The 17,203-nt window shown below is 41.9% G+C and overlaps 1 protein-coding gene across 1 annotated transcript in view; it reads left to right on the forward strand.

The window, feature by feature from the left end:
* The first annotated feature begins 375 nt into the window (after nucleotides 1–375).
* LOC121876388 (UDP-glucose 6-dehydrogenase-like) overlaps nucleotides 376–17,203 on the forward strand; it is a 56,525-nt gene continuing 39,697 nt past the window's right edge. The window contains exons 1-2 of the mRNA XM_042381462.1: nucleotides 376–560; nucleotides 12,201–12,398. Of these exons, the coding sequence (XP_042237396.1) occupies nucleotides 426–560; nucleotides 12,201–12,398 (333 nt within the window). The 5' untranslated portion in view covers nucleotides 376–425. The remainder of the gene's footprint in view (nucleotides 561–12,200; nucleotides 12,399–17,203) is intronic.

The raw sequence follows: 17,203 nt of genomic DNA on the forward strand, positions 1-17,203 counted from the left end.
TGGTGAAAACATATGCCGAAGGGCTAAACTTTTGGTGCGCTCTGCCTTGTGGTAGGGGGCTCTCATAATGTTTCAAGAGTTATATTTAATCTTCGGACAAAGCCGCACCACGACTTTTGTCTTTGATTGTACACCGATGGATTTGGGGAGGAGCTGATGCAGCCTCCGCTGCAAAAGGTGCCACTTTAAATGGTGAATGTTATTTATTGATTTTGAAATTGTACTCGGAGTTCATGAACACTTGTGGTGTATTAAGCTACCCTTTGGAGCATTATTAGTTTCATCATTGGGCGAGTCTAAAATTTTTCTCAGACTCTTTATACTCTTCAGATGCTATGCAGATTAATTCAACCCGTACTGATCATGTAATACTGTATGTATTAATCATTCTTCAGGGACGAGCAGCTGATCTTAGGCACATAGAGATGTGTGCCCGGAAGATTGCTGAGGAAGCAGAAGGGAACAAAATTGTGGTGGAGAAATCTACAGTTCCTGTGCGTGCTGCTGAATCCATTACCCACATCTTGTCAGCCAACACAAGGCATGGAGTATCTTTTCAGGTAAATTGACTTTTGTCATCATTAATTCCATCTGTTACTTTGTGAAAAGTCAGCACTGCAGTTCAGTTTTCTAAATGACTGGCTGGGGAACCCGGCATTGCCAGAGTGTGTGTTTGAGGGATTAGTCTTTAGCCTATGTTCATGACCACTGTCAGCTACGTTATATCCACCACATAATCTATACTACATCTTACAGTTAATATACTCTACATCCACAACACACTCATCTACATTACATTAACTGCAATCATTGACACTTCCCCTCCCCATTCTGATGACTGCCTTGTGGAATGTCCCAGTCTTGGAGATCTTTGTTGTAAACACTTCTCCAAGTGTCAGAGGGGGAGACGGGTCCAACTGTCTCTCTTTTTCGGGGGGGGGGGGTTAGCATGGGAAAGGACATCCATTCCTTTGTGGAACAAGCTGGCCTTTACCCAAGCTGTAAGTTTTATCTGTTAATGTTTGAATGTTTTTTGATAGTTCTATGCTGTTTATTATTATTTATTTTTATTTCTTTATTTTATTTTTTTACCTTGCATTATTTGTTTTGAGCTTTCTAAGCTTTGTGTTTAATTCGGTGGCATATGACTACAGCTGTTGTGTCGCTGTAATTAGTACCACAATCACTCAATCAGTCATCATCGGCTACTCTCACTTTTAAATGAGGGTTGCCAAAATCCCACCTTCATGACACTTTTGGAATGCATGCCCTCTGGCGGACCTTTGGCCGTTTTGGCTGGCCACCAAAATTCATTGCCATTGTGAGGCAACTCCAAGATGGCATGAATGGCAGTGTACTGCACAATGGCAACTAGTCTGAGTTCTTCCCCATTCAAATGGGGGTTAAACAAGGATGTGTACTGGCACCAACTCTCTTCCATTTTCTTGGCTGCCTTCCTTACTCGTGCCAGTGCCAATTTACCCGGCGGGATGGACATTGAGTACCAGATGAAGGATCTATTCAACATAAGACGACTCCAGGCAAGAACAAAGATGTTGGCAGCTTCCGTTACTGAACTTCATTATGTAGACGACCTCAGTCTCATTGCTCACCCTGAACTCGACCTACAGGAGATCATGAACACTTACTCCGATGCGTAAATTGTGTATGAACACTTCGGCCTTGGGGTGAATGCAGGTTAGATTCGGATTCTTCTTTCAGTTTGCCCCTGGTTCAGCCACACCTCCACCATCCAGCTTAACGGTACAGTATCTCCCACCTGTCTGCCATCGCGGACATCGATGAAGAGATTCAGCATTGGATCAGATGTGCATCTCAAGCCTTTGACAGACTCAGAAACTGTGTCCTCAGCTGTAGGGAGCTGAAATATTCTATAAAGTTACATGTACAGTACAGCTCCTCCCCGACTTACGACCTACTCGACGTACTACCTCCCGCACTTACGACCTGCCTCAGTCGTACCAAAATTTGGTCAAATTAAGTATTTTCGAGTCCTAAAGTCAGTACACAGACAAAATTTTTGTTTGTAATTCACTTTAAAATGGCTGGCAAGCTTAAAAGTGAGAGTTTTGTGGTGCTGAGAAGAAAAAGTGAGACCCATTTTAAAATTTCCATGTATTATTTAAGCATTTCCGACATACGACCATTTCGACTTACGACTTGTATGTCGATACCTAACCCCGTTGTAAGTCGAGGAGGAGCTGTATATCGAGCAGTGGTTCTCTCCATCCTGCTGTATGGCAGCGAGACATGGGTCACATACAGGAGGCACCTCAAGGAACTTGAAGACTTTCACCAACATAGTCTATGTTCCATCCTCCAAGCTCACTCTGAAGAGAAGAAAGCAAATGCCATTATTCTTGCTGACACCAACTTTTGGAGCATCGAGACTGCCATTTATCCATGAATAACTATGTTGGACTGGCCATGGATGACAGTAGACTGCCAAAGCAGCTAATTTACAGTCGCCTAACGAATTGTAAACATACGCTGGTAGGCAACTGAAAAGGTGCAAGGATAGTCTTAAGACAAGCTTGAAAAAATGCTATATCGACCCCCTCGCCTGGGAGACGATTACACAAGGTGTCAATACTTTCAAGTTAACCTGACTGTATATCGAGGCAGACAAGCACCAACGCCGGAAAGATGCCGCCGCCACCCCTCCCGCACGAATTGTAGCCCCCCCCCCCACATGTGCAACATCTGTAAACGTCCCTGCCGGTCCTGTATCAGCCTCTTTATTCACCTCAGAACTTAACCAACCTAGGTGACATCCTTAATAACTCATATCATTGTATCATAGCTGGATGATCGTCATACTTGATTCTGAGTGACAGCAAAGTAGATATGCATGCTCATCTACATGCCAAATTTCAGGTTTACATTGAAAACTCTAGTTGGAGACCATGCAAAATACTGCTACTTTTTTTTTCAATTGGCCTCCAGCTTCCACCAATAGCCACACCTTCGCTGCCATTTTATTACCTTAAAATTAAATATCCTAATACAAAAGTCGCTAACCTTAGCTGTATTGAGTTAGTTAGCCACAGATCTATTTGGCATTCAGTGACTGCTGCCTCATAGTCAATATCTGCTAACGTTGTCGGCTTTGGGGCTGGTAATCTCATTTCCCTAAGCAGATTGAAGAACAGTCGACATCTCAACCAGGTTGTATCGTAACTTCTGGGCTGCTGCTTTTAACCAGATAACACCTCTGCAAGTCTGGCATTGAGGCATCTTGTACTTGGTCCCATCCCACCAATGGTTGTGAACACCATAGGAGTGAAGCTGCCCTAATCAACATTCTGAATTCTCTCCCCATATGCCCTGATCGTGTCATTCTCGTTCCTCCTGTGTGCAGCATTGCGAGCTAGGTTACGGTGATATGCAGCCATGGGATTGAAAATCCTTAAGTCAAAGAAGGCTCGCTGTCCCCACGTCCAGAATCCTCGAGCACTGACGTCCACACGGGCTACATTGGACGTGTTTGAAGTCCTGTTATGGAGGTTCTCACCTTCCAATGGACTCCTAATACTACTTTGCTTTCACTTGGAATCGAATATGATGATCATTCAGCTATTATAAATGAAATGAGTTATTAAGGTGAGTCGAGGGCATGGTACAGGACTCGCAGGGTCGTCCACAAATGTGGCACGTGTGGAGGGCTACGTCAAGTACAAGAGGGGCAGCGGCAGCTTCTTAATGGCGCTGGCACTTGTCTGTCTCGGAATGCAGTCGAGCTAATTCGAAAGTATTGACACCTTGTCATGTAGTGCTCCTCCAAGCGTTACGGTGTGGAGTGATAATCTCCCAGGTGAGGGGGTTGATTTGGCACTTTTTCAGGTTTATCTTAAAGCTATCCTGATACCGCTTCCGTTGCCTGCCTATGTTACGTTTACCATTCGTTCGGTGACTGTAAAGTAACTGCTTTGGCAGTTTACTGTAGTCCATGTGGGTAACATGGGCAGTTCAACTTAGTTGTTCATGGATAATGGTAGCCTCAATGCTCCTACGGCTGGTGAAAGTATTCATTGGCATTAAGGTGCCTCCTGTATGTGTCCCATGTGTTGCTGCCATATAACAGGGTGGGGAGGCCCACTGCTCAGCATACGTGCAACTTTGCAGATAATTTTCAGCTCCTACAGCTGAAGACACGGGTACGGAGTCTGCTAAAGGCTTGAGATACACATCAGATCCGATGTTGAATCTCTTCATCGATGTTTGGGGTGGTGGACAGGTGGGTGGGAGGCTAGATACTGAAAGTGGGTAATATTAGAGAGGAGTGGGTAGTACTGTTAAGCTGGGTGGATGGTGGAGGTATGGTTGAAACAAGGGCAGGCTGATAGAGAATTCGAGTCTTAAGCACATTAACCTCAAGGCTGTGTAGGTGTTCAGGATATCCTGTAGGTCGCGTTCAGTCTGAGCGAAGAGATTGAGGTAATTTGCATCCTGAAGTTCAGTAATGTAAGCTGCCAACACCTTTGTTCCAGCCTGGAATCGTCATGTGTTGAAAAGTCCCTTCATCCGGGACTGGATGTCTATTCCAACAGCTATATTGGCACTGGCACGAGTAAGAAAGGCAGCCAAGAAAATGGAAGAGATAGTTGGTGCTATTATACAGGACACTGCCGTTCATGCCATTGTGGAGTTGTCTCACAATGGCGATGAATTTTGATGGGCAGCCATAACAGCTGGGGGTCTGCCAGAGGGCTTCTCTGTTGACCAAGTCGAAGGCCTTGGTAAGGTTGATGAATGCCATGTACAGATCTTGACGCTGTTCTACACAGTTTTCCTGTATCTGGCGGCAGCAAAGATCGTGTCAGTGATGGCATGTGATGATCTAAAGCCACATTGAGATTTTGGGAGGAAGTTTTCCACCTCAAGAAGAAGTCTGTTTAGGAGGACTCGGGGGATAATCTAGCCAGCTTCGGACAGCAGCAAGATCCCGCGGTAGTTGCCACAGTCTGACTGGTCTCCCTTGTTCTTATAAATATTGACAATGGAGGCATCTTTAGAGCTTGTGAGATTTCCTCCTTTTCCCATGTATTCTCCAGGAGAGGTCCTCCTGCTCTATACACCTCGGCTGGGATTCCATCAGGCCCTGAGGCTTTATTTTTTTATCTGTTCGATGGCAGTAGCTACCTCATCCAGGGATGGAGGATAGCGGAGGTGAATCATCTCTGGATGCTGGAGGACCTGCTGGATAGGCAGGACATCAACATCGGTGTTTTGATTGAGCAGCGAATGGTAGTGCTCTTTCGTCTTTAATTAGGGAGTTACTGTTGGATGAGCGGGGGGGGGGGCTGCGCCGTGAGTGACTGGCCCATAAAATGTTTTGGTGGATCTGCAATTTTTTGTGTTTCACATGCCTTATTTTTCAACCATTCAGTCTTTAGATTGCAAAGTTCGCGCTGGTCCACTGCTTTCTTCCTGTGGAAGGTATGAGCTTTGATCTGAGACTGATGGTTGTTTTGCTAGTCAGTTAAAGCAGCACATTTATCATCAACGAGTACATTGGTTTCTGGGTCATTTTCATCAAACTGGTCCTGGTGTATTCTTTCGATTTGGCCGAGGGGGTCTCTGTAGGTTTTTGTCATGAGTGTTGAGAATATTCCATTTGGCACTGGGATTTGGGTTGTTTGTTGTCAGGTTGTTTATCAGCTCATGTTCAAGCTGCTCTCTGAAAGCATATACTACTGCTGGATCCTCCAGAAGCTTAGTGTTAAAACCTCTTATTGAGGCTTGTTTCCTTCGCCATTTTGGGGCGACGTGAAGTGAGAGCTTGGCTCTGATGAGCCGATGATCAGTGTCGCAGTGGTCTAAGCAATGCATGGCACAGGTGATGAGGACATCTCGGCATTCTCTTCTTTGACAATGAAGTAGTCAATAAGATGCCAGTGTTTGGATCGTGGGTGTTACCTGAGCCCTTGAACTTGTCGGCCTGCCTAAACAAGGTGTTGGTGAAACTGAAGTTGTGTGCAGCACACTTGCTGAGGAGGAGTAGGTCTTTGGGATTACACTTGCGTAGTCCATTTCTACCTATTATTCTCTGCCATATGTCAGCACCTCCTCCAACTCTGGCATTGAAATCACCAAGGAGCACAACCATATCTTCTCTGAGGATAGAGGTTAGCACTCTGTCAAGGATGGTATAAAAGGCCTCCTTGATGTCATCTTCTGCATCCAGTGTTGAGGCATATGCATTGATGAAGAAGGCATGGCGCAAGGGATTCAGTGAGACTCGGAGCATCATGAGGCACTCGTTGATTCCAACAGGCATTTCAGTTAGCCTATGTAGGAAGGATTGGAGACTGGCATAGTCAACTCTACAAATGCGTTTTCTCTCTACAGCAGGTAGTAGGGAGGTACTGCCGCCTGGGAAGATATTGGAAGCATAATGTATTGTTTAATGGTAGACTCTGCTGCCATATGGCATTACGAAAATTGTGACCAAGTCCCAGGTTGCTGATCTATCTTTCTGCCTCATTTACACACAATTGCAGGGTTTCAACTGTCTCTCTTACTATTGACAACAACACAAATATAACCGCACTCATTCTTGATCTGTTTTATTCATTCTATTTTATTCTCCTATGTCAGTTGATATTAATATTGAAGCGGGGCCTTCTCGGATGGGTCCCACTGGTCGGGAAGGTTGTGGTTCCCAGGGCCAACCTGATCATCATCAAGCTACTGGGGCCTCAACTGACGCCACTGCGGTTGCTGGAGGATCGGCTTTTTTTACACTTAATTTTTCCAACCTTCGCGGCCTGAGATCCAATTTTCCTTCCATGGAGCACCATCTAATAACCTCTTCCCCCGACCTCTTACTACTTTCCGAACTTCAACTGTCCAAAGCAGCTTCACCCAAACCTTTTCAAGTCTCCAACTGCAACCTTTATACTTCCTTCCATTCTAAGGGAGGTGTATGCGCCTACTGCAACACACGTACACCTATAGCTCGACTCACGGATCTTGAATCTTCCCTTTATGATGTCATCTGGCTCAAAATATCTCTACCAACTGTGAATATTTTTCTTTGTTTCCTATACTGTTCTTCCAACTCTACCAACTATTTCGAACTCTTTGATTATCTAAGTTCTTGCCATGAGTCATTGCTATCCACACACCCCAACACCGAGATCCTCTACCTAGGGGATCTCAATGTACATCACAGAGAGTGGCTTGACTCTGCAAGGGATGACCCAGGTGGTGCTGAGGCACTCTCTTTTTCCCTACTTAATGATTTGGAACAAATAATCAAACCCTCTACACGTGTTCCTGATCGACACGATCAACTTGCTAACATTCTTGATCTTTGTTTTACCTCTAACCCCTCACACTACTCGCATTCAATTTCTGCCCCCTTAGGGTCTTCTGATCACAACCTTATTTCTCTTAAATCAAACTGGGCACGACCACCTCCCCCACCCCCCTCTAAATGTCAGCTATGGCACTATCGGAGGGCAAGCTTGCAATCCTTGCGAGAATTCTTCACCAACTTTCCTTAGGATGAATGTTGCTTTTCCACTCGGGAAGCCTTGGTATTTGCTGACAGCATTGCTGGGGTTATACAGGGTGGTATGAGTGCTTTTATCCCATCTTCTACTAAAACTTTCACATCACAATCATGGTTTGATCGCTCCTGCTCTCTTGCTTGCAGGGTGAGAGATAGGGCATATCGAGCTATGAAACTATCTCTTCTCCTTATACTCACTTCTCTTTCATTACTTCTAGGAATCGTTGTAAGGCTATTCTTCGTAGGCCAAGCGAATTTTATAAAAAGAAAGACTGCTGTCCTGACTATTTCTTCCTCTGGTAAATCCTTCTGGTCCTTAACCCAAAACATCTGTAACAACTTCTGCACTCCTTCTTTTCCTCCTCTCTTCCGACCTGATAACTCTATAGCCAACTCTCCCCCTGACAAAGCCAATCTCTTTGGCTCCTTATTCTCCTCTAATTCCACTTTAGACATTTCCCACTCTATCCCTCCTACCCCTGCACCTCCTACTGAACCTAGGCACTTTCCTATAATCTCCACTTGCAGGGTTGCCGGTGTGTTATCCAGGTTGGATGTGAGTAAGGCGCATAGACCCGACGGAATACCCCCTCGTGTTCTGAGGGACCGTGCTGAAGCCCTGGCCCCTGTGCTTGCTCGCCTCTTTTGCCTGTGCCTCAAAACCCAAACTTTTCCTTCTTCTTGGAAGCATGCCTTGATTCAGCCCATTCCGAAGAAGGGTAACCATTCTAATCCCTCTAACTATTGCCCCATTGCCCCAACTTCATCCCTCTCTAAGATTTTCAAAACTATCTTGAACTCCCATTTTCTCCGTCACCTTGAATGCCTTTCTCTTTTGTCGGATCACCAGTATGGCTTTTGCCAGGTGAGATCTACTGGTGATCTGCTCTCCTATTGCACCCATCTTTGGTCATCCTCTCTTAGGGATTATGGAGAAACTTTCGTCGTGGCCCTCGACCTCTCCAAAGCATTTGACAGGGTATGGTTTAAGTCTCTGCTATCTAAACTTCCTTCTTTTGGTGTCTCTCCCCCACTTTGTTTTCTAATCTCTAGCTTCCTTGAGAACCGATCCATGGCAGTTGTTGTCGAGGGATCGAATTCTCGCTCTTTCTCTACCAATAGTGGTGTCCTACAGGGTTCTGTTCTTTCACCTACTTTCTTCCTTCTTTTTATCAATGATTTACTTCACACTACAACTAATTCTATCCATTCTTACGTTGATGAATCTACTCTTCACTCTTCTTCACATTTTCCCCTTCCTCCAACTCTCGAAATAGATCTGTTTCTAGAGTTGATATTACCTCTATCAATGCGGATCTGTGCAGCATCTCTGAATGAGGAGGTACAAACTTGGTTAAGTTCAATAGTAATAAAACTCAATATTTACGAATTACACTTTGTAAATTAGACGATCTTCCACCAATTATATTTCAGGACTCTATCATCCTGCCAAATTCTGAAATAAATATGTTAGGCCTCACCATACCCTCCAATATGTCCTGGAAATCACACATTCTTAATATAGCTAAAGCTGCCTCCCGAAAGATGGGAATGCTGTACAGATGCCGTAGCTAATTCACTCCTGAGCAGTTGCTCCAAGTATATAAGGGATTCATTCGTCCTAACTTGGAGTACTGCTCTGCTCTCGTATATGGGGTGGCTCTTCTTCTGTTCAACTATTAGATAGGGTGGAATCAAAGGCATTTCGTCTTATTAACTCTCCTCCTTTAGTTGACAATCTCTCTTCCCTTTCTCTTCGCCGCAATGTTGCTTCACACACACTCTTTTACAGGTACCTTAATGGGCAATGTTCGGTGGATTTGGCATCCTGTGTACCCCCGGCAAGGCCGTGGGCCCGTAGCACTTGTCTTGCCCGCGGTGCCAACCATTTCTCTGTGGATGTCGGTCACATGAGAATAACCCATTATAGTAGCTCCTTCTTTCCTCACACCGCCAAACTGTGGAATGCTCTGCCTTCTTCTGTGTTTTCATACTCATACAAACTGTCTCACTTTAAAAAGCTGGTTTTCCGGCATCTTCGTGGTGTAGATTAACACAGTACATGTATAACCTTTTTCTTGTCTATTTTCAATTTCTTTCTTCTCTATTTTCAATTTCTTTTTTGCCCCCAGGCCCCGTTGTGTGTCGTTTGACCCCATTTTTTTTAGTTGACCCTCGTCTTGGAGTCGGGACTCGCTAATGGCTGCTATGACAGGTAGTAAGTAGCTAACAAACAGGGAGGTACTACCGCCTGGGAAGATATTGAAAGCATAATGTGTTGTCTAATGGTAGACCCTGCTGCCATATGGCATCACAAAATTTGTAACCAAGTCCCAGATTGCTGATCTGACTTCTGCCTCATTTACACACAATTGCAGGGTCTGAATTGTTTCTCTTACTATTGATAACACAACTTACATAAAGTATATTGTTTCTCACTTTTTCATTTTTTCATTTTTGCATTTCTTTATGGTTCTTTATTATTATTATTATTATTATTATTATTATTATTATTATTATTATTATTACAGTGGTCCCTCGGTTAACGAGCACAATCCGTTCCAGCAGGTTGCTCGTTAACCGAAAAACTCGTTTACCGAAACCATTGTTTCAATGGGTTTTTGGGTAATTGGTTCCAGCTCACCGAAAATTGCCTAAATTCAACAAAAAAGGTAGAAAAGTACACTTACTTTCAGGTGTGTATGTAGAAGGCTCCTGGATGATGATGATGATGATGATGGGAATTAGAATGGGGATGGAGGAGAAGAAAGAAGAGAAGGCATTGGGGTGGAAGAGAAGTCACCCCATGGCGCCATTTCACCCATAAAATTTTAGTTCTCTTGGTGTATTTCAAGATTATTTTCTTTAAATCAACACTGCACTGCATTATATATTGTCAATATGTAAAATATATTTCAAAATGACCAATAATTTGCTTGGGAACACAGAAAAAAAGCGTTTAGTTGAAGAGAGTCTCAAGCAAGATGTTACCTCCAGTGAAAACAGAGAGAGACTAACGCCTGTCTGGTGTGTTAACAGGCTGGATGGCACGCCAGAAACTAGTTTCTTTACCTTCAATTATGTTCAATAATTGTTAAAATGACTAAAAAAGTTAATATTGAACTTTTAAAATTATTGAATAGTATAAACTTCTTGATATTTACTAAAATAATAAGGAATTTAAGCCCTAAAACCGATTACTGTATTGGCGGACTAATACTACAGCTGGTGGACCGCCAAATGCAAGCGAAAACATGTTGAAGTCGGCTCGTAAAAAACTTGTTAATCGAGGAATTGCTCGTTAACCGAAGTTGAGAATCTTATGGAAGGTAAATCGTTAACCGAAATCTCGTTAACCGAGGGACCACTGTATTATTATTATTATTATTATTATTATTATTATTATTATTATTATTATTATTATTATTATTATTATTATTATTATTATTATTATTATTATTATTGTTATTATTATTATTGTTATTGTTATTGTTATTGTTATTGTTAGTATTATTATTGTTAGTATTATTATTGTTAGTATTATCATTATTATTATTATTATCAATATTATTATCATCATTTCATTTTCCTTCCCAAGCCCCGATGTGGGTCAGTGACCTGTGCCCGGGTGGACTAATCCCTGTAAAAAAAAAAAAATGTCGATGTTTACAGTACCTAGCCAGCTCTTTTGCTATAAGGGCAGTTCTTCTTTCAGGACGCTCATTTGTGCCAGTATCCAGATGGGTGCTGACAGTGACCATAAGAGGTTGTATAGTTTGTTTGTGCTCTGATCTGTGATTACGATTGTTTTTGACCACATACGAATGACCTATTATAGCCCCGTCCCCATGTGGGGTGACCAGAGTGGCTCCATGAAAGGGCTCCTCAGTCGCACAGACAGGAGCGGAATGCATTGCTGTCTAGATCCCAGTGCATAAACGACCATCTTATCTGTGCCGCCAATGTGCTCTCCCTTTTCCTGATCCATTGGTGTAAGCTTTTGCAACGACTGGGGAGAGGGAGAGTTGCAATGGACAGCCGATAGCCCAATTTGTTGGCATTCACCTTTGTAGCCTGTCCATCTTACATTGCCTTTATCTGCCGGTGTAGTCGTTGGGTTCCCATGTTGGTCACTTCTTCCACCTATACCGCCATTGCGGTCTTACTCGAGCTCTGTAAGCATGTTCGCCTGTTGCGGGGCTCCACAGCAGATTTTTCGTTTGGGGTTTGCTCCCGTAGCCTTATACCTACCAAGGTTAATTCGCAAAGCAGCGAGGCAGTGGTTGGTAGGTGCCAAGATGTGTCCACATGCCAGTGAGCCTATGTGCAGTCTCTCTGGGGCCTACTGCTTCTCCAAGATTTCCTGCTGATCTAACCTGAGCCTATAAGGCACTTAATTACAGTATTGTGATAATTTATATCCAGTACCCACTTTTGTTATCTTAAAAGGCAGTTGTTAACTCCTTTAAAGTAGTATTTACAAAGAGTTTTCCTGTAGCATCTTTCACTTAGCTAATGCTCTATTTATATACAGTATTCTATAAATTGAATCATGCTTATCATTCATGTGAGTTATGCCCTTAAAAAATTAAATTAAAGTACTTTAATTAGAGTAGATGAACCAGTTAAATATTTTACACGCAAACTCTTACTTCTGCAGGTACTGTCTAATCCAGAATTTTTGGCTGAGGGGACTGCTATTGAAAACCTTCTCAATCCTGACCGTGTACTGATTGGTGGGGAAGAGTCAGCTGAAGGTGATGAAGCTGTTGCACAACTCACTTGGATCTACAACCATTGGGTCCCATCAGAAAGAATCATCACAACAAGTACCTGGTCGTCTGAACTTTCTAAGTTGGTAAGTGGGTAGATTATGTGCATTGTACAGTAACAAAGTGAATTGGAAAGCATTGTAAAGGGTATATGGTGTAGAAAGAGAGGTTCTCCATAGAAAATCTTGTATGTAGAAACTGTAAATTTGTGTATCGTATGCATTATGGAACAAATGACTTTTGGTGCATTGGTCAACACACTTGCCTCATTAGTAAGTGGCCCTGTGTAGGATGGAAGTATGGACAAGATTCTTAACACCATTTGCATCTGTTTCCCCAGCCTAGTTAGGAACCAGGATATTAATAGACTGGTGGATCAGTTGCCAAACTCAAGGTGTGGTTGTTACAACGGTAACAGCTTTTACATTTTAAACAAATTCATGGATAAGTGGCCCTAGGGCCAGCCATTTTCATGCAAGATGTTGAGCAATGCAGATGCAAGATGCAAGGTATTCAGAATAGGCAGGAAAATAGTGGGTAGAAACAAGGATGATGTTGGTGAGCAGTGAGTAAGTGACCTTAGTAACATAGTTGTTTATAATGAGGTAATCAGGGGTGCCTGGAGAAAATAATACAATTGATTACTGAATGAGTAGTATGAATGGGAGAGGGGCAGTCTTAGGGTAGTAGAACCAGTACAGTGGTCCCTCGGTTAACGAGCACAATCCGTTCCAGTAGGTTGCTCGTTAACCGAAAAACTCGTTAACCGAAACCATTGTTTCAATGAGTTTTTGGTTAATTGGTTCCACCTCACCGAAAATTGCCTAAATTTAACAAAAAGGTAGAAATGTACACTTACTTTGAGGTGTGTATGTAGAAGGCTCCTGGATGATGATGCTGATGTGAATTTGAAGTGGGAGGTGGAGGAGGAGAAGAGAAGAGAAGGAAGTGGAGGTGGAGGAGAAGCATTTTAGTGCTTCTTGGAAGGTGAGTCACCTTCCATGAAAATGTCAGGAACCTCTGGACTGACAGATTCTCCACCATGAACTCTCTCCTTCTTGAAGTGGAAGGCTGAGGGCTAGCATCTTGTTCCCTCTGCCTTTTACTGAAGAAAGTGTCAATTGTAGTCTGTGGGGCATCTCTCCTCTTCATCATTAACTTATGTTTAAAGGAGACCATTGTGTCCTCAACATGACACAAAGTTAGTTCAGATTTTTCCACATCTGGGTGCCTTGAAGCCAGTTTCCTGAACATCTCCCAGTAGTAAATAACATCTTTCAACTCTTAAGTTGACATATGGTCATCACTTTCCTTTTCCTCCTCACCATTGTCGGCCACTAACATCTCATCCAGTTGCTTCAAGTCTTCAGGAGTAAGTTCCTCCTCATGAGACGTCACAAGCTCTTCGACATCATCCTCCTCCATTTCAAGGCCCAATGACTGACCAATGGACACAATCTCCTAGTCCAACTCTGTTTCTTCCTCAAATCCCTCAAAATCATGGACTACTGATGGCCACAGTGCTTTCCATGAAGAATTGAGGGATCTAGTGGAGACTTCTTGCCATGATGACCCAATCAATTTTACAGCCTCCAGGATGTTGAATTGTGTCTTCCAGAACTATGCCAGTGTTAGTTCAGGATCAGTGGAAGTTGCCTGATGACACCTCCTAAACATTTTCTTCATGTACAACTTCTTGAAGTTGCTGATCACATTCTGGTCCATTGGCTGTACAGGTATGATTGATGTAGTGTTGGGAGGCAAAAACAACACTTTCACAAAGTCAAATTGATACTCCAAAGTTCTGGCAAGTTGAGGGTCATGCCCAGGGGCATTATCCATGAGAAGAAAAGCCTATAAAGGGAGTTTATTGGTGGTTAGGTAGCTCTTTACAGAAGGGCGAAACACCTCAACAGCCCATTCATTAAAGAGCTGTCTTGTCACCCATGCCTTACGGTTGGACTTCCAATAAACTCCAAGTTGTCCTCTTACCACCTTTTGTTGCTTGAACACCCTGGGGTTCTCAGAGTGGTAGACAAGCATGGGCTTCAGTCGGAAATCCCCTGAAGCATTGGCACCAAGCAATAGAATGAGACGGTCTTTCATGGGTTTATGCCCAGGTAAAGAGGCTTCATCTCTGGTGATGAATGTTCTTTTGGGCATCTTTTTCCAAAACAGCCCAGTTTCGTCCACTTGCTGTGGAAGATAATTTTCTTCTTCCACCAGTTCTTTAAACTCCACTAAAAACTTTGCTGCCCCTTCCTTATCAGCACTAGCAGCCTCACCATGCCTAATAACACTGAAAATGTCACTTCTTTTCTTAAATTTTTCGAACCAGCCTTTTGCTGGCCCTAAAATCTTCAAATTCTGTGCCTGAAGAACCAGGTTGATCTGTCTTTAAATGTTTGTATATCTCCCTGGCTTTTTCACAAATAAATTCAGTAGAAACTGAATCACCTTTCATCTGTTTTTCCCTTAATCCAGATGAGAAGTAACCTCTCAGTTTCTGCAATTAGGGATCTAGTTTTAAACACTGGTAGATTTGTCTCTCACTTTCACCTCTTTAAATTTGTCTTTCTGTGCAAGAATTGTCGACACAGTTGATGTCGACATGCTATATTCTTTGCATAGCGCATTTGTTCTAATGCCTTTTTCATTTTTTTTTTTATAATTTCCTGCTTGGTTTGGATTGAAATCGCTTTTCTTGATCTCTTTGGCCCCATGCTGGATTCAAACAATCTCAACACGTGATATTTTAAGTTTAAACTTGCTGTAAATAAAGAATATTTTCTTTAAAATAACACTGCACTGCACTATATATTGTCAATATGTAAAATAAATTTCAAAATGACCAATAATTTGCTTGGAAACAGAAAAAAGCATTTAGTTGAAGAGAGTCTCAAGCAAGATGTTACCTCCACTGAAAAGACAGAGACTAACGCTTGTTTGGTGTGTTGCCAGGCTGGATGGAGCGCATAAAACTAGTTTCATTACCTTCAATTATGTTCAATAATTGTTAAATTGACTAAATAATTTAATTAACTTTTAAAATTACTAAATAGTGTAAACATCTTGATATTTACTAAAATAGTAAGGAATTTAAGCCCTAGAACCGATTACTGTATTGGCGGACTATTACTACAGCTGGTTGACCGCCAAGTGCAAGCAAAAACATGTTCAGGTCAGCTCGTAAGAAACTCGTTAATCGAGGGATTGCTCGTTAACCGAAGTTAAGAATCTTATGGAAGGTAACTCGTTAACCAAAATCTCGTTAACCGAGGCGCTCGTTAACCGAGGGATCACTGTACAGAGAAAAAAGCAATCAACAAAATAACAAAATGAAGACTGTAAAGGAGGCTGGAAGCTGTGGGATAACTGCAGAAATGCTGAAAGCATAAGACGATGTAGGTTGGTCTGTGGTAACCGAATTGACTAATGTAATCATGATGTAATATACTATTCCAGACGACTTGAGTGTGATCATGAGTATTTACGAGGGTGAGGGTGATGCCTGATTTACTCTAGTAAGACTGGAGTGCATATACAAATATTTGATAAGTATTTTGGTGCATATATATGAGGAGCTTCCGACCATAACCTGCTGAGAGCCATATATCGCTGAATCATATTATGTATTGCATTGTATTCCCCAAACTTTCCTCTGTCCCCTGGGTAAGCCAGGGCCACATGAATCATGCACTAGAAATTAGGATGCAGGCCTTTATTTGATTGTCTTCGTAATCATATTTCAAGTTTAGTTGGTAGTTGTTTGTGGCACTGACCTTTTCCACACAGTCAAGGGTCGTTCTACAGTAGGTCTCAGTGTAAGTAACTCGGCCTATCCTTTGGGATAATATTATTTTAACCAGAGAGGTATATGAGGTGGGAAGATCTGCCTTTAGGGGGTTGTCTTGCATATTATCATAATCAATGTTTTACAGCCATTTCCACTGCATGTGTGAATTAGCTACAATTACTTGATGGCAACTTATGAACAGAACCAGAACAGGATAAGAAAAAAAAAAAAAAAAAAAAAAAAATATATATATATATATATATATATATATATATATATATATATATATATATATATATATATATATATATATATATATATATATATATATATATATATATATATATATATATATATATATATATATATATATATATATATATATACATATACAGTTAGTACCCCACTTAACGTCAATTGAACCCAGAGGGTCCGTTAAGTGAACAACAGAACATATGGGATTAATTCCAATAGAAACCGGCCCGACCCCCAAACTCCACTTTTTGAAGGCACATACCTATGTTGTAGTAAAAATAACATCTTAATTTTATGATGGTACATGCACACAATTAATACTTAAGAGAAATAGAGAAATACAGTCGCCAAGTTAATGTCCATTCAAATAATGGACTCAACTCCCTCCCCCTCTCACACTACACTGCCGGCTCTTCCCTCTCAGAGAAATTTTTGGGGGAAAACCACTAAATTTTAATAAATAATACCTCAAACTAAAGTTAGGATAATACAATTGACATTGCTGGATTCCTTGTAAGACCAGGAATATTTTGAATATAAATGTCATATATTTTGCACAAAAGATAACATAGTTACCTAGAGAAAATTTTTATCTAAAATTTGTATGTTTAATGCAAAATATATGATGTTTATATTCAAAATGATCACCAAATTATAAGAATTCCAGCAATGTAAATTATATTCTGACCGGGTAATTTGTATGAATTTTATGAGCTAAAACAAATATCTTCAGTTAATAAAAAAAATAATAATTCTTCACGGGGTAACAGATGGTCGGTCGGTCCCTCCCTCCCCCCCACCCCCCACCAACCGTCCCAAGGAGATGTGTGGGATAACCAC

Source organism: Homarus americanus, unplaced genomic scaffold (genome assembly GCF_018991925.1).
Source record: "Homarus americanus isolate GMGI-L3 unplaced genomic scaffold, GMGI_Hamer_2.0 scaffold34921, whole genome shotgun sequence".
NCBI lineage: Eukaryota > Metazoa > Arthropoda > Malacostraca > Decapoda > Nephropidae > Homarus > Homarus americanus.